The 25075-nt window shown below is 43.1% G+C and overlaps 1 protein-coding gene across 2 annotated transcripts; it reads left to right on the top strand.

Annotated features, from left to right (window-relative positions):
* Positions 1 to 6657: 6657 nt before the first annotated feature.
* On the top strand, positions 6658 to 23954 carry NFYB (nuclear transcription factor Y subunit beta). 2 transcript variants are annotated; one of them, XM_071551054.1, is made up of 7 exons: positions 6658 to 6788; positions 14289 to 14382; positions 14902 to 15032; positions 16762 to 16959; positions 18665 to 18746; positions 23214 to 23293; positions 23512 to 23954. In XM_071551054.1, exons 2-7 carry the CDS (start codon positions 14289 to 14291, stop codon positions 23542 to 23544), a joined length of 618 nt encoding a protein of 205 aa, XP_071407155.1. In that variant the 5' UTR covers positions 6658 to 6788; the 3' UTR covers positions 23545 to 23954. The 2 variants fall into 2 exon arrangements, with proteins under 2 accessions (XP_071407155.1, XP_071407154.1); XM_071551053.1 differs by having other exon boundaries at positions 6744 to 6816.
* The last annotated feature ends 1121 nt before the right edge of the window (positions 23955 to 25075 follow it).

The following is a 25075-nucleotide window of genomic DNA, read 5'->3' on the forward strand; positions in this document are numbered from 1 at the left end:
AGAATTCCTGGTGCTGAATGCAAAATCACCTACTGACACAGTCCTTGCATTTTCAGAATATTAATGTAACTGAAATACCACTGGTCGTTTTTTTAAGCTTAGATTCATTCTCTTACCTTGGATCAGCCACCTCAAAATATGGCCTCTTGTACAAGCTCTGGATCTAAGCTACTTCAGTAGCCAACAGAGAAAGACAGGCATGTCCAGACAGTAACTCATCCTTCTGAAGACAGGTGCTTCTAAAGCATGATCCTCTCCCTAGTCCTTAGTTTGGACAAATTCAAATGAGAAGAATTCCAGTTTTCATGTTTAAGTTGACAGAAGAAATCTGTCTCTACCTACACTACAAATGTGACAGTGTCAGTCAATATGTCAGTGACAGTTAAGGGGCACTGCTAAGATCCTACCAGGGCAACAGATTCTAAGGGAACACTTTCAGTTTTGTAATGCTTCTCACACAGCAGTAATGTACACAGGCCTTTGAATCAGTGCAGTTTGGGATCCCATATCTACAGGAAGGACACTACAAATACAGCCTCTGGAAACTTCTGACACTTCCAGGAAAGTCCTGAATCCCTACATTCATGATGTCCTGGTTTTGGCTGAGAATGAGTTAATATTCTCCCTGGTAGCTGCCACAGTGCTGTGGTTTAGATTTAGTATGAGAATAATGTTGGTAACACACTGATGTTTTAGTTGTTGCTAAGTAGTGTTTACTCTAAATCAAGGAGATTCCAGCTTTTCATGCTTTGCCAGCAAGCGGGTGCCCAGGAGGCTGGGCGGAGCACACAGCCAGGACAGCTGATACGAACTTGCCAAAGGGCTAATCGGTATCATACAACATTATGTTCAGGAAACAAACTGAGGGGAGTTGTCCAGGAGCTGCCAGTCTCTGCTTGAGGCCAGGCTGAGCATCAGTCAGCAGGTGGCGAGCAACTATGCTGTGCATCACTTTTTTCTCTTGAGTTTTGTTCCTCTCTCTCCTTTTCATTTAGTAGTAACACTATCATAGAATTTTATTTCAATCATTAAATTGCTTTTATGTCAATCCATGAGGTTTACTTTTTTGTTATGGCTCTGCCCTCTGCTCAGATGGTGGGATTGAACAAGCAGCTATATGGTACTTGTTGGTTGGGGTTAAACCAAAAGGAAGTGATCAAACAAACCTATTACCATTTTGCAGTTCAACCATATGAACCCAATGTGAGCACATGGGCTTTATGAAGAGAAATTTTCATGATACAAACCAAAACTTAGTTCTGTAGCACTCCAGAGATCCTACTCCATAAGTCCACTATGTCAGGGCTAACAGTTTCAGGGCTTTCGTAACTGTACTTCTGTCATCAGAACTGGACTGGGCAATAGTCCACATTTCTTCACTCCCCATCTTAATCTGACCTGCATTCTGCACTCCCTCTGCAGCACCCAAAACAGGGCTGCAATGGAACCCAGATTCCCCACTCCTGGGAGAGGTAGAGTTTCACTGCATAGCCATTAAGGAACTTGAACTCCTGCACAGTATAATTAAATAAGACATCTTTCACCATACTTGTGCTGCTAAGAAATTTCAAGCCCACATGTAGCTGATAATAGGTAGAAAATCCAAAACATATCCATAGAATGCAGCTGAATGCCGATGATATCAAACAAACCCATGTGAATGACACTTGGGAAATGTGTAATAAATTTAGCTACTAAAAATTAAATTAAAGTTTTACCAGAGCTACTTGGCTTTTCCATTTTATACATTATATTACTTGTCATAAGGTTTGAAAAAGCTACATGATTTCATCCTTTGATATTTAAAATGAGCATTGATTTTTTTTTTCTCCTGTGTTTTGAAAAGAGCCAAAACCAATGCAGATGATTTTATCCAGGAGGCTGTAACAGCACAGTTGCAAAGGAAGCTCTTCTCAGATTGCATCTCAAAACCATGTCATCGGTTTGTCAAAAACAAAGCAGAGGAGATACTGTTATAGTTTCACCTCCACCTGTTGCTGTATTGAACACATTAGAGGCTTCTGCCAAAATCTCTTCCAGTCCTTTAAAGGGTTCTGTCTGGGCCATCATCTTGCATGTGTACTTTGAAGTTCTTTGTTTCTTTTGTGGAATGTTTATACCTGATGTTTTAGACGTGTTTTAACATACAAATTACCTGATTACAAGTCAGTTCTGCTCCAGGTATGTTTCAATGGGATTGCTTCCAGCCACATTTAACCCCACTGTGCTGAGATTAACCAGCACAGCTCAACTTCAAGTGATATATTTAGATCTACTTGCTTGACTACCTGTTCCACTGGTGAAAACCAGTAAGTTGTTTTTTCTTTTCTCTAAAGTAACAAGACTTAGATATTTATGTACTGCCTATCTGTCTTACCTCCCCCAATAACTTTTTAAACATTGGTCAATTTTAATCAGGTTTACTTCGTGGAATATGTCTCAACATGCTACATTTCTGTACAGCCTGTGAAAGAAAGGCTGAAAGTTTAGCAGGAGTGAGGAAAAGGCTCAAAAAGGAGTTCAGATCTTCCTAGGGACTGCATACAGGGGCTTGGTCTCAAGAAGCCTTCGGGAAATGGCTTCACTCAGCATTTCTTCCCTCTGGTATTCTTACCTCTCCTGCTTTCCCAGTACCTAAGCCATTCACAGTTCAGCTCAAGGTAGGAACATAATACTGCTACTGATTCAGTACATGGGGAATTGAGGCACAGTATGATTGAAATTCAGATTTTCACAGGTATTTAAGGACCTCTCAACTGAGTCATTTGCCCAAGGTCATACAAGACGCATGCAGTAGATCTGGGAATTGAATCCAAGCTTGCATCTTGCTCTTCGGACCATACTTCCTAAGTGGGATGTAGTAATTTCAGAATTGCACCTGCCCAGCCCCCTCTTTGGCTGGATACCAGTCTGCTGTGAATAAACACATCCTTTGGCCCTCACAGTATGAGTGTCAAAACTCTTACAGCTCTCAGGTGCCCTGTCACTGTGCAGACCCTGCTCATGACTCCTCTTCACAGCTCTGGGACTGCACAGCACGAAGGCCATCTGAGCACCCACTTCCTTCCAAGTGTAGTAGAAATTGCACTGTTAAAGGGGAAATACTATCTAAAAGGAAGGCACACTTAGGTAGCCTAAGAATTTTTAACACAACAGGGAGCTACTGATCCTTGGAAAAATAAAAATGTGTCGAACTTCATTTAACTCCATCTGATTCATCCTACTGTGATTTGGTTATTTACCTGTAGATAAATTCTCCTCGATTTTCACATTCAATCTTTTTCATATAGCATTGCTGACTCTGTAGCAGCTTTCAAGCATCTTTTAATTAGAATTGTCTAACATAAATAAGAACTCTAATTTACAAAATAAAGAAAAAAACAAAACAAAAAATTAAGCACTATTAAGAATGAATGTAAATTACTGAAGCACCATGGAGTTCCTGGTTTTAGGACAGACCTATCTCCAATCTGTTACATGAAGAATTTCACAGTTTTGAGAATGTTAGAGGAACAATCCCCAATCCAAATCCCTCACCTGCTGCCCCAAATCCAGTGCTATTCCCACAAAGATTTTAATTTCTCATTTCAAACACACGCTTTTCCAGATCACAGAGGTCAGAGCACAAGTAACACACATTCTGGAGCAATCTGATAAATTTCTTCTGGCTTAAAGAAGCATACCTGCTCACTTTTGACAGCTTTCTTAGCTAACACCTACTAAATAAAACAGAAGATATCTGAAGATTTTGATTTCCTTACTGAAAATTTCAGACACAAAGTTACAACCTCAGGAAAGAGATTGCAACTTCACAAAATATGGAGCTTGAGAATATAGTTAGCATAGGAATAAAATAGTAATTCAATTAAAGGCTGCATGATATATGTGTGACAGAAATTGTTATTCATGGAGGAACACAAAATAAAATGTATGTGAAGGGAAATCCTACCTTGGACTCCCTGACTCCAGCTGGCTGACAAGTTTAACCACTGAGTGCTGTTCTGTCACCAGTAACAGTGAACACTTGTTCCCACTATGCTCTCCTAAAGAAAAGCGCTGAGTAAAACAAGTGGATAAGTAATTTTGCCATTAACACAACATGGACAAATATCAGCAAAAACGCCACAGAAGAAACAATGGTTTTGTTTCAATCTCAAAAAAAACACAGCAGAAAGATTTGAGGGCTGTGTTATCAAGGAGATTCAAAATACCAACTAGTGGTTCCAAAAAAGGGCATTGTCTGCTCTGTACCCTGGAGACCTTGCACACTGGTCAGTGTTCACCTTTCCACTCACTTGTGAAATTCTGCGTTGATCTGACAGAATCCATCCGAAGATCTTAAGACTGCACAGCAAGATGAATAGTATTGTCATGGTATTGCATTTAGTGAACACAAACTACAAAATAGGTTAAGGGGAAAATGGATTCCCTAAGGTCTCAAACTTCGTGAATGTTCTTGTATTACTTGACATCTTCTGGGCATTTAAAAAAAAAGTAACTAATTACTGCCTATAGTACCCAGGAGGCAGAATCAAGCTGTGTAATAGCATTTGCAGTAAAAACCTGTGGCTATGAAAAATTCTTCTCGCTTAAGCTCCTAACTCAAAAATCTGAATATATGGACATTTTGAAGGAATCTAAATCTTTTTTATATATTGAAACATATGAAACTAATGTTGTTATGTGCAACCATGTGGACATGTGTAAAGTTTATTGGTTTTGCTTTGTTGAAATCCAAATACCAGAAGAAAGAGAGGAGTGTACTGTATTATCAGATATTAACCAGAGGAGGATGCTGGCAGAGGATGTTGTGAAACACAAGTTTCATACTAGTTTAGATAAAATAGTTAAGAACCTCACATAATGAAGAATGACTACAGGTTATTGAGAACTGCACAAAACAGAAATATTCTTATTACCTCCATTGTGGAGATTGCACATACATCTGTTGATAGCAGATGTATGGAATGTCTTTGGCTGCCTTCACCTAGGAGGAAAATCTTTCCAATTCTAGTAAATGGCAGGACTGACTGGTGGATTATGAAGTGTTTCATATAAATGTTTCGTTAAAGAAGTTTATAAATCTCAGTGAAGAAGTCAAACCAACTATCATCTTCACTCAGCAGCCTGTATTTCTTCATAAAAAAGCCTAAAAGTGGAAGGAAAATGTGCTTTTTAGGCCCTGTATCACCAGAGGCAAATGATTATTTCAGGTTTGCAGTGAGATTTTACTTCTGTAGAGGGAAGGGGTAACACAGGCAAACAGATCCACCCAAGGTTCTCTTCCACCAAATGGTTGGTTAGACTGGGGTCCCATGAACCATCTTCCTCCTTCATTGACCTACTCCTCCTCATCAGCCTCTTCTTTCTCAGGCTGTGCTAAATGTAGGAAGGCACTGGGGGATGAAACCTGTTCTCGTGTCAACTGATGAAGCTTGACACAGGTGTAGGACAGGTTGGATTAGAGCTGAGGAACCTCTATAAAGACATTGCTTCCCCTCCTGACAGCAGGTGCTGTCTGCAGAGGTGATGGAGGGCAAGGACAGGGACAAGGTGAGTGGGGCACAGCCTGGAATGCCACTCTCTCCCCTGAGCAGTAAGAAGGAGCATCCCTCTTACAAGGAGACTCTGGGGAAGTTGAGCCTGTTCAACCTTGAAGAGAGATGACTGAGAAGGGACCTCATGAATGTGTATCAGTATCTGAAGGCAGGGTGTCAAGAGGATGGAGCCAGGCTTCTGTCAGTGGTGCCAAGCAACGGGACAAGAGGCAACAGGCAGAAACCAGTGCACAGGAGGTTCCACCTAAACATGAGGAAGAGCTTCTTTGCTGTGCAGGTGACCATGTACTGGAGGAGGTTGCCCAGGGAGGTTTTGAGGTGTTCCTTAGTAGAAGTGTTCCAGAACCGCTTGGACACAATCCCGTGCCGTGTGCTCTGGGGTGACCCTGCATGAGGCTGGACCAGAACACCCACTGTGGTCCCTTCTAACCCATCCTGCTCTGTGCCTGCCATACCACGGCCCAGGGAAGCGCTGGTGTGGCCACAGCCCGTGCTGGGCAAGCACCGCCAACCCCGCGGGACAGAGCCTTTTCAGTGGGCACAGCCCCATGGGACAGAGCCTTTCGGTGGGCACAGCCCCTCGGCACCGAGCCCATTCAGTGGGCACAGCCCCTCGGCACCGAGCCCGTTCGGTGGGCACAGCCCCTCGGCACCGAGCCCGTTCGGTGGGCACAGCGCCGCCGGACCGAGCCCGTTCGGTGGGCACAGCCCCGCCGGACCGAGGCCGTTCGGTGGGCACAGCGCCGCCGGACCGAGCCCGTTCGGTGGGCACAGCCCCGCCGGACCGAGCCCGTTCGGTGGGCACAGCCCCGCCGGACCGAGCCCTCTCGGTGGGCACATCCCGGCTGGACCGAGCCCTCTCGGTGGGCGCAGTCCGGCGGGACGGACCCTCTCGGTGGGCACAGTCCGGCGGGACCGACCCTCTCGGTGGGCACAGTCCGGCGGGACCGACCCTCTCGGTGGGCACAGCCCCGAACAGCGACGGGGGAGGCGGGCCCGGCGCCCCCGGCCCGGCGCGGCTCCGGCTCCGCTCCATAAAGGAGGCGGGCGGCCCGGCGGGAGGGAGCGCGCTGAGGGAAGAGCGGCGCGAGTGGCGGGGAGGCGGCGCGGAGGGAGGGCAGGCCGGCTGCGGGAAGCGAGGCTCCGCGCTGGGACTGGTTCCTTCGCAGCCATTTTCCGTCCAACCAAACAGCCGATTTGCGGAGGGAGCCAACCAGGGCCGCACTGGAGGTTTGTGCCTGGCTCCGGCCAATGATTGGTAACCGGTTCCACTGCAGGCTCGAATGAAATGTCCGTCTCCCTCCCCGGGCCCCGGCGCTGCCGCCGCGCCGCCGCCGCGGGCACCAGGAAGTGCGGGGCGGCCGCGCCGGGCCCCGCGCCGCTTTGTGCGGCCGGAGCCGCGGGGGCCGCGCGGCCGGGAGGGAGCGGGAGCGGAGCGGGGCGGGCGCGGAGCGGAGCGGAGTGGGTCGGGCGGGGAGGGCGGAGGGAGGTGGCGGCGGCGGCCGGGGGTGGCGGCAGGGCCGGCGGGGCGCTGCTCCCGCCGGTGCCCCGCTCTCTCCGCGGAGCCCCCTCCCTCGGCCCGGCTCCATTTTGCGGCCTAGGCAGGGCTGGGGGCAGCAGGCGGAGCTGCCCCGCGGCCGTGACACCCGCCCGGCTGCTGAGGGGGCACCGCGGCGGGCGGGGGCGGCTTTGTGGCGGCCGAGCCGAGGGGGCTCCGCGCTCTTTGTGTCCGCCCGACCGAACCCACCCCCCTCGCTGCGGGAGCGAGGGGAGCGACCCCCACCACGCCCCCGGCCCCAGCCGGGCAGGCAGCGGGGCGACAGCGGTATCCCCCCCCCCCCGCGCCGTTGTCGGGACAAATTTCCTGGAAGGTTTGGCGGTGTTTTGCAGGGATGAGGAGCGGAGGGCGAGACCCCGGGATGTGGTGCCAGTGCCCGGCTGGCGGTGCGGGCGGGAATGCGGGCCCGGGCTGGGCAGTGCGGGCCCTGCGCTCCGCAGGTGCTGCCGGCGCGGAGGCACCGCCAAGGTGACCAAGAATAAAGTTGCTGATTAACTGCGCACTCGTCGTCATGTTCGATTTGTAAACAAGGGGTCACCACAGACGAGTTCGGTATTGAACACATGCGAGCCGGGTGCCAGGAGGGCGCGGGGCTGTTGGTGGAGGTGAGAAGGTTCCCCCCTGCCCCTGGCGCTGGCTGCGTTTGCATCACTGAAGGGCATGAAACCGGGAAATGGGATTGATCGGCTGGCACAGACACAGCCGGGTGGCATCGGTGCTTCTCCTGTAACACATGGCCGGCATGGGAGAAACGGGACCCTGCCATTATCATTGTCCACACAACTCGTGTGCTCGGCAGGTGTTTTTGGGCAGACCTGTGTGTGTCAGCTGTCACTGTTATGTCTCCAGAAATTACGTAGTTGGTGATCCCGAAGAGTATGGTGTAAGTTATTCACGGACAATCAAACTGGAAGACAAATTTCATGTGTTCCAGTAATGCTTCTGCAGCTAAGCTGCACTGGTTAAGGAAACCTTCGTGGATCCTGCTGCAAATACAGCAGCAGTAGAAAGTCATCAACTAGCTTTCTTCAAGGCTTAACCAAAAAGATTTTGTTCTGCAAAGAACTGTCATGTAAAACATACCTTCTGTACTTGAATTGCTTTTGGGAGAGCAAAATCATGGATAACAATGACCCAAACATTTCTAGGCAGTGAGAAACAGAAATCTGGATTACAGCCTTTGAATGGATTCTGTTACATGTAGTAACCTCTGCTTATTATCCTGATAGATGGAAGTTATTGCCAAATAATTAAAAAATTTGCAGCTTTCTCAAAAGAAGCTCTGGCAAAATGGTAACAAAAAGAAAAATGGCAGAAGCCGCTTTGGGCATTATTTGTAGTCTGGTTTTAATTGGCTTGCAGGAATGGAGAAATGGTGTTTCTACATAATAATTAGCACAGTGTTCCTAAACAGTAAGCTAGTGATTGCTTTCTTTTTCCCTTTGGTTTTGTGACCTGTGACAGTTACAATGTTAAGGGGGGATCCATCCACCCAGGATGGCTCAATCTGAATCATCATGAGGTCTGTGTGAGTTGCTTGCATGTTTATACGTGGTCTTGGCAGGTAGCATTTACAGTTTTATTTGAGAGAAATCCAGAACACTTTACACTGCAACATTTGATAATTACAGTAGTTCGAAGCTTCTTTGTGGTGGTAACTACATGGAGGGTGGCAGTGTTCAAATATTGAACGAAAAAGGTTGTTTAAGATACGGTGAAGATACAAACATTAAACACTGAGCTTTAAGTCTCATACCTTGCTTTGTTGACATCTACAAAATGTTCACAAGGGTCTTCCTTTGGTGCTTTCAAGTGCAGGTCTCTGATGTCCCTCCACCTTTAAAATTTTGCTTAGAAAGACATTTGACTGTGAGTACTGAGTTTGGCAATAGTACTTCAGAGAAACACAGTGTTTGGAAATCGATGTTTGAGTGGCAGGATGCTTGTAAAAAAGTGCAAAACATGACTGTATATGTGCATACTAAACAATATGGGTGAATAACATCAGTAGAATGAAAGAAAGGGTCAGCAAATTCAGTGATTTTGCTTGAAAATATTGGTCTGGTATGAAGTAGCTTTGTAAAACTCGTCCCTTTGCTTGAGAGGTAAAAGCTTCTTGGCACACTTAAGGCACTACTACAATGAAGGCAAAACATAAGCAACTTACAAATGTTATCAAACTTAGAAAAAGGCAGTATTTGTGGGTTGCTGATTTAGTAAATAGAACAGCTGAGTTTCTCATTCAAAATGGCAGACAAGTATCAAAAACTGAATATTAGAGGTAATGAGGGATTTCAGTCATGTAGGATGGAGGTGCTGATGCAGCCTGTTCAGCACTGCTGTTCTCTTCCAGCTTCTGCAAAAGCAAAAAACTGCCTCTGTTCCTCTGTTCATCTTTTTTATTTTCCCCTCCAGCTTCTTTCTTCTACTGCCAAAAAAGAGAATTCATGGAAACTCAGTTTCTCCTGCTTGCTCAGGATCACTGATCTACTCCTACTTGATATGAAAATACATGTGGTGTTAGTCCGCCCATATTTATTGGAGCCAACTGTGCCTGTAGGTGTTAGCCAGCCTGGGAAGGAGCCACCACTTGGTCTAGCACAGCTGGATCCGTGGGAAGGAGACCTGTGGCCAGTAACACAGGGGCTCATAAGACATAAAGCTGATGGACTGTTGTGTGGAGGGGGAAGATGTAAAGGTGGCAATGCCCTGTTTGTGGTTCAGGGGAGGGAGCTGGTACCACAGAGGTGCTGATGAGCCTTAGTGTTCCTGTCTGGCCCTCTCAGCATCAGTCTGCTTCTCCTAATGTCATTCTGCTGTGGGGGAAAACACTGAATTTGAGAGATTGGAGAAGCCTGAGATGGAGAGAAAGAGAGAGTAGCATCTATTTGCGTTCTAGTCATGTGCTAAGGGGTTTTAACTTTGTTTTTGTGTATCTGCTGGAACTATGGCCCATGAATGCATTCATCAGTTGGTGTTTCCTGCTACAGGAGGCGCTCCTAGGTGAGAATTCAGTGAGGAATTGGGTTCCCCAGAAGTCACTGAAAAATGAAAGGAAATTAAGTTTGTATTTTCAATTGGAAAAATTTTCTTTTTAGCAGGTGGGGGTTCAGAAAGCTCAAATAAAACTTTGTGTCTCTGCTGTTATGTGCTGCTTCACAGCTTTACATCTCTTGTGATAAGGTGTGGCAAAATTAATCCACAATGACTGATGTGGTTACTAACTACAGCTTTAGTTATCATTTCTGTCCTGTGCTTCCATTCACTGCGTATTATTTCTGCTGCCCCACTTGCAGGGTAGCAGTTTTGGGAGACAGAGTGAATAAATACCACATGAAGTACTTAAATCACAAGAGGCCTTTGGTTTCCATTCAGGAGATCAGTTTTGCAAATCATTGCCAGATAACTTCCCCATTCTGAAGAGAAATTCTTGGGGTTTCGATCTTCTTTTTTTTTTTCCTTTATACTGATCTAAGCTTGAGTCATCTCAGTGCTAAGAGGTCTGGGCTTGCATTCATTTTCAGTTATCATTTAGCTGAGCCACTGATACTGGTCTCTTAAGAGAGCTCATAAGATTAAACAGGATGCAAGATTTACTTTGAGATACTGCGGTTTATTAGTTTGGTATAGACATGTTATAGGAACAGTCTGAGCTGTGGGCAGCTACAGGAGCATTTTTTTTAAGCATCCTTCAGAATATTTATACCAGATGTCAGCCTAAACCTCTGTGTTCATCCACTTGCATCTTATCACTGAATTTTCCTTAATGTCTGAAATGTTTTTCTTTTAATATATTTCTCAGGTTAATTAAGTGTGTGCTGCCAGACCAAGGTGTTGGGAGCCTCCTCCTCCTCCCTTGTGCAGTTCAGCAGCCACACAAGTGTAGGAAACGCTCTTGTGTTAAGTGCAATGTCTATGCTGAAACTGCCATGCAAATGGGACGTATAGTCTGCAAATGTACTTTTTCTTGAAGCAAGTTGTAACGGCTCCAGGGGCTAAAGCAAAATTGCTGAGAGGGGAGTTCTTTGTCCATCGGAACCTTTTAGGATTAGATCTCCCAGGGGATCTCCTGCCATGAAATTTATCTACTGCCATCCGAAGTAGTAGCTCTTGGTGCCATAAGAGCTGTTGTCCTTTCAGTCTCCCAGTGACTGCAGTTAGTGTAGGCAGGTGTTGTTTCTGTGCTACGTCAGACTGCTGCTTTTCTAGGGTAACTTCAGGGATACAAAATTTAGTTTATTTTGTGGTTTTGGAGGAGTTTATTTGGGTGTTTGTTTGTTTAAATGTAGGGGACTAATTAGCAACGGTGTTTTGAGAGCAGTGTCTGCTCATTTTCTGTGTCCTGTTGTGTGTACTACAGACCTTGTGCCGAGCTTGACAATCAGGTAATGTGGTGATTGACTTGAGTTTTGAACATGTGAAATTAAAACTATGGTACATGAGCATGTAACTGTGTTGATTATGAGATGACCAGGATAGCAGTGGCCACAGTTTTCTGCAAGATCATGTTTGTGTCATCCATCAGGCTCAAAGAAATACTAGTAGGGTGACTAGGTGGTATATTAATTACAGTTGCTATATTCAGATGCTGAGGTCTAGATTTGAATTAAATGACAAATGTGGCTGTAGTTCTTCCATCAGCTTACTTAGATTGCAGTGGTGTGCAGAGATGCTGCTCATTTTCTCACAGTAAGGCCAGACAACCTGTGGAGGGGGTTCATGGGGCAGCTGGGCAGGCTCTGTCTGGGTGATCTTCGAGATGGGTAAAGCTCTGGGTGATCTGCTCTGAGCTTGGAACTGACACTGCTTTGAACAGGGGCTGAAGTAGCAAGACCTCCCGAGGCCCCTTCCAGCCTGAATTATCCTGTGATCCTGGATTAGGGCCTGGTTATGCAGAAGGGTGTTGTGCTGTCCGTAATCTCCTGTCCCAGGGTTGTCCTGGCAGCTAAAAATCTTTCTTAAAGTAATACTGACAAAAGTAATTTCAATTGATATTAAGATGTCAATGCCTCTTTTCTTTATCTGAGTCAGATCTGCTTTTTTCTGTTGCAAGCCTTTTCCTGCCAGTTTTGCTAATCACTATTTTAGATTAATAATGTTGATAAATGTCCACACCGATTCCCACTAATGGTGAAATAATACATACTGTAAGTAAATCTGGAAATATGCACACATAGAAGAATACAAGCAAAGATTGTACCTTGAGGATACGTTAGTCTAATATGGCCAAAACTGTCTGCAGATGCAGCACAGGTTTAAAAGAGATTCAAGCAGAAATTGTCTTTTGAAGGTGAGCTGGGCTAATGAAAGCAAGATGGTTGCTTGAATAATATTGATGGGTCTGGGCAATAAAGATTCAGATGGGGTATCCACAGGAGGAGGGGTGAACAGAAACCAGTGAATTATGACATCACTGCAGAAATTTGAAGAATATTGCAATCATGGAGGGTGGAAATGTTTCAGAAGATATATTTCATAGGAGACTGAAAAAGAAGGGGAAAGAAAGATCAAGGTACTTAAAATGGTACTGGGGCTGATTAAGCTTAATGTTTAAAGATTATTGAGATCCTGTGTTAAATTCTAGTAGGGATCAGAGAGCTGAAACTTAGAACAAGACTGCCAGAAAATCCTAAATTAATTTTGGAGGTGGCTTTTTGGGATTTACCAGACTGCAGAATATTAATTGTTTCAAATTACAGAAGGAAGGGAGAGACACAACTCTCTTAGTGATATGTGGTGTCAGTTTTGGTAATCTTGACGTGCAGAACTGTGGTATCCTTGCATTGTTATTACAGTGAGCTGAGTAAGCAAACTGCAGACCCTTTGGAAAATTGAAAAGCAAAGTTAAATCTCCCAACAAAGGGTCTGCAAAATGCAGACAAACTGAATTTATGTGAAAGTTGGCACGTAGAAGGCCCAAACACTACCCTTCCTTTGGGCAGAGCTGCAGTGTAAGAAGTAGAACTGTTTTACAAACGCCTATCAAAAGGGACCAGTAGCTCTTTTAAAAAATGTGTGTAATACTCTACAATGAAGAAGAGATGGAAGAGTTGTTTTTTCTCTTGAGCAGCTTCTAAGGCTACATCCAGCTGTTGTTGTATTGCCTGGAATGAGCAGGGCTCGGGTTACTTGTGCATCTGTGACCAAGTGCAACACCGGATGTTGCCTAAAGGTTTGAAAGCAAAACTCAGCCTTGTGGCCACAGGCGAAGTGCAGATTAGAGAGAGGTTAAATGCTCATATTTCTGGGTAGGTATAAAAATAGCACCATGTTGCTTCCCTCTCCCTCTCCAGACTAATGTCTGTGGAAAGAAATGAGCTGTGTGGTCTCACTGGTGATGGCCACATGACCCTTTGGGGCAGAGGGTGTTCTCCAAAGACACCAGAGACCCACACGGCTGGTGTAGGTCAGTGAGTGAATCCAGCTGGGTTCTGCCACCCTGGGGCCTGTGTGTGTAGCTTGTCAGTAAGGACACAACTGGCTCTTTAGGTTTCCCTTTTTCTCCTGGCTTTCAAGTTACCTACTAAACTGCGACCCCATTTTCAAAGCCTCTTGAAGTCTTGTTGGCCGCCATGTCAGAACATTGAGACAGGAGCTCTGGGGGGTGCCGAGGAGTGAGGCAAAGGAAAACTCAACCCAGAAGGCACCCAGGGGTGAGTGGTGCCTCAAGGAGGATGAGGTTGCAGAGCTGGTTCTGAGGTCTGGCTGGTAGGAGTTTGTCAGTGGGCTTGACCAAAGCTGTTTGTGTAGAAGGTAAAGGTGAGTGAAGGATGCACTCTGTGTAGGAATTAGGAGGTAAAGCCTTCAGTGGGCAGGGGCCTGGTATGGGTTTGGGGGTTGTTCAGAGAAACAGGTGCCTTGACCTGTTATGATCAGACCCTCATGGGAACAACACAAAGTTGCTATAAATGTGCTGTATAAACCGGATGGTTCTGTGCATGGTCTGTGTCTCTGGCTGAGTTTTTGGGTAAGCCTTACAAAACAGTTTCACTATTTCTGCTGTCCATAAAGCCCAAAAATGAAGGTGGGTATGCTGTTCTTAAATGACAAAATATTTATGCTTTGTATAAATTGGCCTCATATTTTAAGTTGATTAATGTGCTGGAGTTCAGTAGCAGCTGTACTTAATGGTGTAACAATCATACCTGAGAGGTTCCTTCTTCTGACTGTAGATGGATGGGGACAGCTCCACGACAGATGCTTCTCAGTTAGGAATTGCTGGAGATTACATTGGTGGCAGTCACTATGTGATACAGCCTCATGATGGTAAGGAATACTACAGTAAATACTACTATTTCTCTCTCTCTGTATGTATATGTGTGTATATATATATAATTTATATATATATTTCCTTCCAGTTCTTGTGTAGTTCTCTGCTATCTTCTCTCAAGCTCAGAATTTGCAATTATTTGTATCCATAATGTCTCACAGTATAAAGCATTTTTTCTGCAGTCTGAAAGGTGGAGGTTGGATTTTTCAACGTTGGCACTGAGACCTTGAGGTGATGGCAAAAAGTCCTGACATTCTAAGAAACAGTTTATATTTTGACATGACATTAAGAATGCTTGGTGATCAGCAGCCAATACATTTCTGTGCATAATGTGATAAAGATTATGTGTTTATAGAGGTACCCTGATGTTGCATTTATTTTTTTATTATTTTCATGATGTTAATATACTGTGCTTTCAAAGGACTACATCCTTCAGTGTAAGATTTTAAACTGAATTAATTATTGCCTGCTGTCTATCAAATACCATTTCTGTTTACTTTTCTTTATTTAATCAGACACAGAGGACAGCATGAATGATCACGAAGATACAAATGGCTCAAAAGAGAGTTTTAGAGAACAAGATATATATCTTCCAATTGCAAATGTTGCAAGGATAATGAAAAATGCCATACCCCAAACAGGAAAGGTAATACCCTTGTCTGGTAAAAAAAAATGTGTTAATGAGTTTTATTTCTTCCCCTTGGTGAACCTGGATTGGTAGAACAATTTATTTTTCCAAGTGATGCTGGTTTATTTGATTAAAGTCTTATAAAAGAATAGGGGAAAAAATGGGAGCAGGAGGTGATTAAGACCAAGTCCATTTTTGTTAGGTCTCTGGAAGCTTTGAGTAACTGCTGTCATTGAAGTACCTAGAACAGTTTTCTTCATAGGGTCTTCAAGAGCTTTCTTTTTCTATGCAATTCTCTCAAGAGACTTAATGCGCTTTCATTGCGGTGCATAAGTTTTGGAATAAGTGAACCATTTTGGGTGAAATAAAAATGTGATTCTCATCCTGAAGGAAAGGGAGTGGTTAGCCTTCCATCACCTACACCCTACATACCCATGTGCCAAAATGACCTAAGAAGTCTGCCATGTACCATGTAGCAGATAAGGCCAGATACTGAAAGCCTTATTTTATTTCTTTCTTCTAAGAATAGACTTTTTAAATGATTCTGTTGAGCTGGTGATTGTGTAGTGTTTGATTGTTCTACCTGTTTATCTTAAACCTTTGCAGGGCTCCTATTACTTGCTGTTTTTCTATTGTGTTCCAATACAGTTCCAGCCTGCTAAAACTGAATTTATTATTTTTTTGAGATCACTCTAAATAGAAGCAAGACATAATTTACTTGCATCTACTTGTGCTTTCATAGTGTTCTGGAGATCTGGGTGTTACATTTATAACTTTGCTGTGAAAAACTCTCCCTAGTCCATATTGTCATAAATTTTTAGTGATCTAGCTGAGAGTTTTCTCAAGAATTTAGCATATGGGATATAGAGCTATCTTGAAAAATCAGGCTGTTTTTTGTGAAAAACTGTAAGAGAAGCTGCTGGCTGGTGACTTCTTCCAAAAATCTCGCCCTGTGTATCTGAAAATATCAGAGGAACTAGTAAAGATTCTGCATATGGTTACTGCCTTTTTTTTTGTACAAACAGGTTCTTCTCATGTGAAGAATAAGAACCTTAATTATTAAAATATTTTCTTTGACTCCTGTCAGCTTCCCAAGTAATCATGAGTAATGCTTGCTGTAATTTTAAGTCAGGTAAATTACTTTTGTCCAGCTGCAAACAATAATCAGATTTACATACTTCATTCTTGCCAGGGGCATATGTTTCTTCATTTGAATTCTCATTTGGAAAATTTATACCAGAATATTAAAGCATTAGAAAGGCTTGCTGCTAGGCATGTATTCTAGTTCCTGAATCTGGTCAGGATGAACATAGTTGTCGTTGCTGAATTTGTGGGAATGTACTGCAGTGGGGTTGGAACTCCTGGGTCTCTTAAAGGGAAGATGGAAGTGGACCATGACACTGTAATGAACAGATGTCAAGAGACCCAGGTAAGCAAAGCAAGCAGTACTGAGGTGCTTCTATATGTGAAAGCTTGTACAGAACAGAGTTAGGACTTCAGGACATCCTGACACTTGTCTGTGCTGCTTGAAATAGTCAAAGATGGGTAAAATCACATTGCAGCTGTTCTGACATAGAGCAGTGATGACATCTGGTGATTCCTTATACAGGTGTTGCCTAAATGGGTAATATCATTAGGTGTATGGGTGTTTTCTTTATTATCTGGTGTGTTTTTTCAGGTTTTTGTGGTGGGTTTTTTAAAATCTTGCACCTTAATTAATAATTTTATGATACTTTTTCCGTACCAGATTGCTAAGGATGCAAAGGAATGTGTACAAGAGTGTGTAAGTGAATTCATCAGCTTTATAACATCAGAAGCAAGTGAGAGGTGTCACCAAGAGAAGAGAAAGACCATCAATGGAGAGGATATTCTCTTTGCCATGTCTACGTTGGGGTTTGATAGCTATGTTGAACCTTTGAAGTTATACCTTCAAAAATTCAGAGAGGTTGGTACATGCTTAGGTATTTTCTCAGTTACTTAACCTAGTTGTGTTTATCCTTAGCTCTCTGTCATTGTAATTGTGTATCAGGTAACTTGCACAGTATCTCACAGCTGCTAGTCAGGGAGTAATGTGATGTTAAAAGCATTCCAGAGGATATCAAGAGAAAAAGGAGGAGGTAAGCATTTTGATTAGACTTGCTGATTCAGAGTAGTTAAAGCTTTCAACTGAATAAATCATCTAATATACTGGTGGTAGTAAATTGCTCTGTTCTTTAAAGGTGCCTGTTAAGAACGTTGAATTTGCTCTTTGGATTTAGTCAATAAAACTGTGCTAGACTACATCCTCTGAGGAACTAGCCTAATGCCTTTTGTTTGTCTGGACTTCAGATCTGAAAAATTGTTTTTCTCATGTCAGAACAATGATTCACATGGAGACCTGTCTGCTTCAGTGGCTAGGTGTGTGATCCAAGCAGTTTAATTTATCCCTTCTCTAGCAGAAAGTAACTTTTTTCCTTTCAGCAATTTAGACTTTTTGAAAAAGGAAGTTGCTTCTGCTTGGGTTTTTTGTTCTGCTCTGCCTCCCTCTGCTAAATTGGCAGTGCTGTAGAGAGGGATGCTCTTCAGAGCTTCTTTGTTTTGTAAACCTAAGGTTTTTTTTAATTAATGGGCTCAGACTGGCTAATGATATTTGATTTGCTGACAGCACTTAAAGCTCCCCCTCCCCAGAAGGTCATTTGCTGTGATAGCTGAGTAACAGGAGGTGTAATCTAAAAGTTGAAGTCCTGCTGTGTGCTGTCTTTTTCCAGTGCTGAGTAGCAGTTGCACATGCTGTGACAGTGCTACATGTGCTCTAACAAAAATGCAAGTATTGCCTGACTAGTTTCAGTCCTACTGAAGGAGTCTGAACTGGATCTACACTACTTTCATTCTTAATTGAGCGTTTTTGCAGATTGTATATGGTGTGGTAGCAGAGTAGTTGCATTGGGTTTTAATTGGATGGGTGTATCAGATAGCTTTGCTCATCAGTTTTAAATCTCCATTCCAGCTAGGGTGTCTTCAGAGTGCCATATACAGTGAAATATTTCTGGTTTGTAACTGAGTATTTAGTCTACAGCAAGCAGTTACAGAGAATGCTTTTTATGGCCATATTTTCCTAGATGTTTTTATTTAATAGCATAGAGCATCGAACTTCATACTTGTAAAAGTGCATGCAGATGACTGGGGGCCTTGGCTTTCTGTGCTGATATCCTTTCTGGATGTAGTTCTTGATGTGGGAAAAGAAATTCGATACCTTGGTTTAAAGTGTCAACTCTTGGTTGTATGATGATGGCACTTGAGTGTGGTTGGTAAGCAAATGTTGCCCATTTTTGGTAGTTCTGAGATTGTGTGATTTCTTGTAAATGCTCTTTACTGCTCTTTCTGGATTCCCGCAGATCTTTGACTTTCTGCAGAAGGTGAAAAGCCTTTCTTAGAACTACACAGTCCTAGTTTGCCAAGTTTTTGTTTCAGGAGGATGGCTAAGATGAAAAACACTCTTAAAATATGCACGTTCTCAAGTCCCATAGAGTTTACAGGGCTTGAATTTCAAGCTCCAGATGCTGCACAGTGACTCTTCTGCAAGTTCCAAATGTTGGCTAGAGCTCCTGGGGCTTGGAAAAAAAATCTGAAGCTTTTTTTTTCTTTTTTTTGCTCTCTCTCTCTCTCTCCAGGCAATGAAAGGAGAAAAGGGAATTGCAGGAGCAGTTACAGCTGGAGATGGTCTAAGTGAGGAGCTTACAGAGGAAGCGTTTAGTAAGTAATACCTTTTAGTTTATTATGTTATTACTACAACTTTTCTAAAAGCAGTGCTTCCTTTAGTCATCAGAATTCTTACCTGAGAAATATGTTCTGGACTGGCCACATGTTACACCTCTAATCCATTGAGATTTTCATTTGAGGTGTCAGGGGGATAACCTGTGCTCAGATAAACTCCTCCCAGTCAGTAAGATTTTGGTCAGAAGTAACATAGTGGTAAATGGTGACACCCCAGTAATAGCTAATGTCAACTGTGAAAGATTTTTAAATGCACGTATTAGTGCTAGTATTTTTCTCTACACATAAACACATGATGTAATGAAAGGTGCAAAGCTTTTTTTAAATTTTTTTTCCCCGGTAGTTACATGTTTAGGCCACATTCCTTCTACTTGTGAGACTGATGCAAAAAAAGTAAAATAAACTCCACTTGATGACTGAGGAGTTCATCTTTAAGAAATGAGGCAGAGAAGAACATCAGCTTCATATAATTCTAAAACATTCAGTATTTCTGTCATTCAAAAGAATGCAGATTGGCAACTAAAAGGTGTAGGGCAAGGAATGGCCTATGCATTCACTGTAGTTCTTCTTCCTTATACTGTGAATTAAAGGCTGACAGTTGTTGGGATTTGCACTGTTTGTTTTTATGCTGGATTCGTGCATGTAATCTTCACCATGGTTTTAAGTGTTAGGGGCTGGTAGTGTTGAAGCTGATACAAGAAGAATTAGGAAGTGCAGCTCTAGTCATGTCCACTGACAAGGTTTAGTTTTTCAAGTATCTGATAAATATTCTCTTTATAGTCACTGCTGAACTGGCAAAAATTCAAAGCCTGAGTACTAAAATGACCTATTCAGGGTCGGAAACACACTTTGCTCCCAGTCGATGACTTTGGGTATATAAAACACTACAGATTCTTTGTGTCTCTTTCAGCCTAGAAGACAAACTCATAAAACTGGCTCAAAACTAAGAAGCTGAATCGAAATATTGCAAGGGACTTAGAGAAAGCTTCATTTTTTTAATATGACCATTTAAATTTTATAATTAAAGCTTAGGCAATGTAAATAGTAATCTCTTGTCCATAGTCACTCGTATTTAATAGCTCTGTTTGTTCTGAAGTAGTAAGACACTGTCACAATTATGGGCCCTATTTGTTTACCTTGGGTGTGTTGCTTATGGTTTCTGGATTGCAGCTGTTTGGAGTCTGTCCAGTTTCAAAGCTTGTTAAATCAATGTGTAGAAATTGTTATAAAAACCTTATTTCATATATATATATATACACACTGATTTGTATTTATGTATCTTCTGATTTTTGCTTCAAGCGTCTAAACTGCTGTTCAAGAATTGAGGGAGAATATGTAGTTGAAAACTTCTTGTGTCTGTGTCCAGTATCTTGTTTTATATGGGGAAAGAGGCAAATTCATAAAAAGTTTCTCCTCCTGATGCTCATGAGCTGCTTAGCCTGAGTACAATGCCCACCAGAAAATGGAAATCAGAATCAAGTGATTACCTTACTCTGTGGATTCTCTGTCCCCCTCCTAAATCTGATGTGGTCTGTTAAGCTTCAGAAGGCCAAAGAGCTGCTCCTTGTTCTTGGTCAAATATCTCAGGTCAAGGACCCTCAGAGTGCTCTATGAAATAAACCTTAATTTGCTGTGGTTTGAGAAGAGCAACTTTAGAGATGAATGTTAAGTCCTGGCAGGATGCAAAGGAGATGTTGCAGTAGCAGAAGATGAGGGTAACGAGAATTTCTGTAAAACAACTGACCATGTCAATACATGCAGGTATTTGTCTTCAGAGGGGCAGGTATAAAGCTGTCCAGAGTGATGGTCTCACTGCAGCAGTGGCAGTGATAGCTGTGCTGCTGTGGCACAACCCTCATCTCTGTGCTTTAGCCTCACTCCAGGGGCTGGGTCAGAGGCTTGCCTTTAAGCTGTGTTGGATGTGAAACATGTGGATTGAAGGGCAGTAAATTCTGGACCTGCCAGAGCCACTCTCACTATGATCTTAATGCACAAAAAGGGCTGCAAGCAGGACCCTGGCAACTACAGGCCTGTCAGCCTGACCTCCGTGCCTGGCAGGGTTATGGAGCAGTTCATCCTGAGTGCAATCACACAGCACCTTCAGGGTGGACAAGGGATCAGACCCAGCCAGCATGGGTTTAGGAGGGGCAGGTCCTGTCTGACCAACCTGATCTCTTTCTACGATCAAGTGACCCACCTGGTGGATGAGGGTAAGGCTGTGGATGTGTCTGTCTGGACTTCAGCAAGGCCTTTGACATTGTCTCCCATAATATACTCCTGGAAAAGCTGGTAGCCCATGGGCTGGACAAGTGTACCCTCTCCTGGATTAGGAGCTGGCTGGAGGGTCGGGCCCAGAGAGTGCTGGTGAACGGAGCTGCATCCAGCTGGTGGCCGGTCACTAGTGGTGTTCCCCAGGGGTCTGTATTGGGTTCAATCCTGTTTAACATCTTTATTGATGATTTAGATGAGGGGATTGAGTCCATCATCAGCAAATTTGCTGATGACACCAAGCTGGGAGGGAGTGTCGACCTGCTGGAAGGCAGGAAGGCTCTGCAGAGGGATCTGGATAGACTTGAGAGATGGGCTGATTCCAATGGGATGAAGTTCAATATGGCCAAGTGCCTGGTCCTGCACTTTGGCCACAACAACCCCCTGCAGAGCTACAGGCTGGGCACAGAGTGGCTGGAAAGCAGCCAGGCAGAAAGGGACCTTGGAGTACTAATTGACAGGAAGCTCAGCATGAGCCAACAGTGTGCCCAGGTGGCCAAGAAGGCCAATGGGATCCTGTCCTGTATCAAAAATAGCATGGCCAGCAGGACCAGGGCAGGGATCCTTCCCCTGGACTCTGTGTTGGTGAGGCCACACCTTGAGTGTTGTGTTCAGTTCTGGGCCCCTCAGTTCAGAAAGGATATTGAGGGGCTGGAGCGAGTCCAGAGAAGAGCAACAAGGCTGGTGAAGGGACTGGAGCACAAGCCCTATGGGGAGAGGCTGAGGGAGCTGGGGTTGTTTAGCCTGGAGAAGAGGAGGCTCAGAGGTGACCTCATCACTGTCTATAACTACCTGAAGGGAAGTTATAGCCAGATGGGGGCTGGTCTCTTCTCCCAGGCACTCAGCAATAGGACAAGGGGGCACGGGCTTAAGCTCTGCCAGGGGAAATTTAAGTTGGATATCAGAAAAATATTCTTTATAGAGAGAGTAATCAGGCATTGGAATGGGCTGCCCAGAGAGGTGGTGGATTCACCATCCCTAGAGATTTTTAAACTGAGATTGGACGTGGCACTGAGTGCCATGATCTGGTAAATAGACTGGAGTTGCACCAAGGGTTGGACTCTATGATCTTGGAGGTCTTTTCCAACCCAATCCATTCTATGATTCTATGATTCTATCTCTTAACTTGCAACTGAAGTAATTTAAAATTTGTACAAGGAAGGAGGAAATTAAAAAAAGGGGACAAAAACCCCAACCAACCAAAAATCCAATTAAAAAGCCCCAAGGCATCAGCTTTCAAATGAAAACAGGATTATACTGTGTTTTCAAAGGGTTTTTTTATTGGTTATACATCTTGTTTGTACTTACTGACAAAGAACAAAGCTCCATTGTTTGTGTCCTAGAAGGAAATGTTACGTTACAGTGACTTAACTTAAAATTTAAGAGTTTTGCTACTTTGCTTCCAAGTAGCAGTTGTAAGGTTCCTACTCTGAATGTCACAGAGCTTAACTTAGATGTTATTGTAAAGGTGTTCCTTAGAGCATCACCCCTGCATCTTCTCTCTGTGTCTCAGAAGTACTTTTCATTCCTTTCATTGTCCTCCTCTTGCCCGTGTGAAATTCACAGCTCTTGTGCATTCTCTGAAGGACATGCTGAAGTCAACCAGTGTAATGGCAGTGCCTTTTGTGTTTTGGTTTTGTCATTGCCTATCTCTGTTTATCTCTGCTGCCTGTTAGGGAGTTTCTGATGGATCCTGTTTTATAAAGCAGCATAACGATTTCGTTGAGTTTCGCAGACATAGGTATGCTCAAGTGCCAACCAAGGCCAACGGAATTCCCCAGGTTTCTTGGGATATCAAATGCTAGAGATTGCTTTTCCAGTGGTCAGGATGGCAAGCTGTGCTCCATTTGCCACTTTACAGCTGTGTGTGTTCTGTTTCAGACGCATGCAGGGGAAAAACAAGTGCTGTCTTACTTTCAGATTATCTGATGAAAAATTAAGTTGAATTTTGCTTCTTCATTGTTTCTTCTTAATGGGAAGAAACTTTTTACTTTTAGTACTTGGTAAGAAGTGTGTCTATATGCAGTGTAGGATGGTTGCTGTCAGGAGACAAATGGCTCTGTAGTCCTGGAGTGGAACACAATTATAGGTTATTAATGGTGACAGAGGCATCAAACAAGGCTTTGTATTTCCAGCAGCAGGTCCTGTCTAACTTTCTTAAAATGCTCTTTCTTTCAGCTAACCAGTTGCCAGCAGGCTTAATAACCACAGATGGCCAACAGCAGAATGTTATGGTCTACACAACATCATATCAACAGGTACTGTATCCTGCCCCTCCTTTCCCTTCTGCTGCTAAACTCCAAGCACTAATTCAGCTGCTCTGTTCTGAAAGATGAGAATGCATTTTATCCAGTCCTTCACTGGTGGCTGTTGTGCCAGTCCAGCGCTGTGACGATTCACAGGTGCTGCTGCTGCTGCTGTGATGCAGTTCCAGAAAAGGTGCATCTGAATGTAAACTTGTGCTTTCTTTCTCTAGATCTCTGGTGTTCAACAAATTCAGTTCTCATGATTTTGAAGGAAACATTCTATCTGGGATCATAGGATGGAAAACCTGTGCAACTCTAACGAAGAGGCAGTTTTAATGACTGGTGAAGAGATTTATCTCTTTGTATATTAAATAGCTGTAATGTAGCTACCAGAAGCTTGATTAATTGAGGTGTGAGTTCTGACTCAAATCTTTTTCATGATGATTTTAAAAGGAACAATTGGATTTTAAAGGTATTAAAATACTTTTGTTTTGTACAAGAGTTTGTTGCTCTGTATAACTCCTGTATGCATTGTATATTGCAATTTATTACTGTCAGAGATTTGTAGACAGTTTCTTATTTTCATATTGAACCATGTTACTTTTGTAATTCAGGTAAACAGCTGGGTTAATTCATGTTTACCCTTTGAATAAAATTGTAAGGGTAAAGTTCATTTTTGAATGCAAGTTGCCTTTATTATAAAGATTGAGTTGGTCTTGGTTATGTAACTTGTCTTGCATGACAACCTCAACTAACTTTACATGTCAGCATATTTATTGAAATTTTGAAAGGGACTTTTTCCTCATGAAACTAGCAACTCAAAAGAATTCTACAACTGTTTTTTAATGTAACTTCTGAATTAAAAGTTAATCAAAACCCATGAATGCTCTACTACATTTAGAGGCTTAGAGCTTCTCAACAGTGTTGATGAAAGCACTGACTGTGTGCGATGCAGGTTTTCTTTTTTTTTTTCAGTTCTATTAATTCTCCTTAAACTTACTTTCATATTTTTAAGGTGGTCTTTCTGCCTTCCTTTTTATGTATGGTTTTTAGGATCCAAAACTTAGAAATCCAAGGGTAGTGGGGGAGGGATTTTATAGTCCTTGTGGTAAAAGATCTCATTTTAACTTTTTACTGAAATGTTTTAAGGTTTCTTGTGAGACTGTGGGAACTGAAATGTGTTAGACTTTCTGTGTACAGGCTGTGTGTGTGTGTGTCTGTCTCTGTGTGTGTGTGTGTGTGCGTGTCCATGAGTGGCTGAAACCTGAACAAGTGATACAAACCTGAAATGGAAGACAGACTTCTAATTTGCTGTCTCTTCCCTGGTATTGCAATAAACTCTTCCTAGGTAATATAGTTCTGTATATTTAGTGAGCTGTTCTTAGTAACATTGCTGTTTCTTTAATAATAGGGTGGGTAATTTTGTTGCCATGTCTTAGCCTGTTAGGGTAGGGGTGGGGGTTTTTAGTAATATGTCCTATTCAGACCGAATTTTGGGACCTGTGATATTTTTACTGTTTACAGTGGACTGAAATGTAATATAATAATTACCTTTCCACATACCTGCCATTAATTTAAGCAAACTACACCTTGAAATTGTTGCCATATAATTTCTTGCTGGTTTTGTCTTTTCTTAAAAAAAAAAGAAAAAAAAAGAAAAAAAAAGTAACAGTTCAATATTGGGAAAATAGCTTAAACTAAGACATCCCAGAAGCCTGAAATAGGCAGTTCTTTGCTAAACTAAAATTTTATGTATGTGCAGATTTGAACATGTTTCTGACAAGTCAGCATCAT

Source organism: Pithys albifrons, chromosome 3 (genome assembly GCF_047495875.1).
Source record: "Pithys albifrons albifrons isolate INPA30051 chromosome 3, PitAlb_v1, whole genome shotgun sequence".
NCBI lineage: Eukaryota > Metazoa > Chordata > Aves > Passeriformes > Thamnophilidae > Pithys > Pithys albifrons.

Bases quoted from the DNA above. Each gene is read 5' to 3' on its own strand.
- NFYB (XM_071551054.1), top strand. From the start codon at position 14,289: ATGGATGGGGACAGCTCCACGACAGATGCTTCTCAGTTAGGAATTGCT. The intron at 14,383-14,901 runs GTAAGGAATACT...TTATTTAATCAG, and splicing joins TGTGATACAGCCTCATGATG to ACACAGAGGACAGCATGAAT. The intron at 18,747-23,213 runs GTAAGTAATACC...TCTTTCTTTCAG, and splicing joins GCTTACAGAGGAAGCGTTTA to CTAACCAGTTGCCAGCAGGC.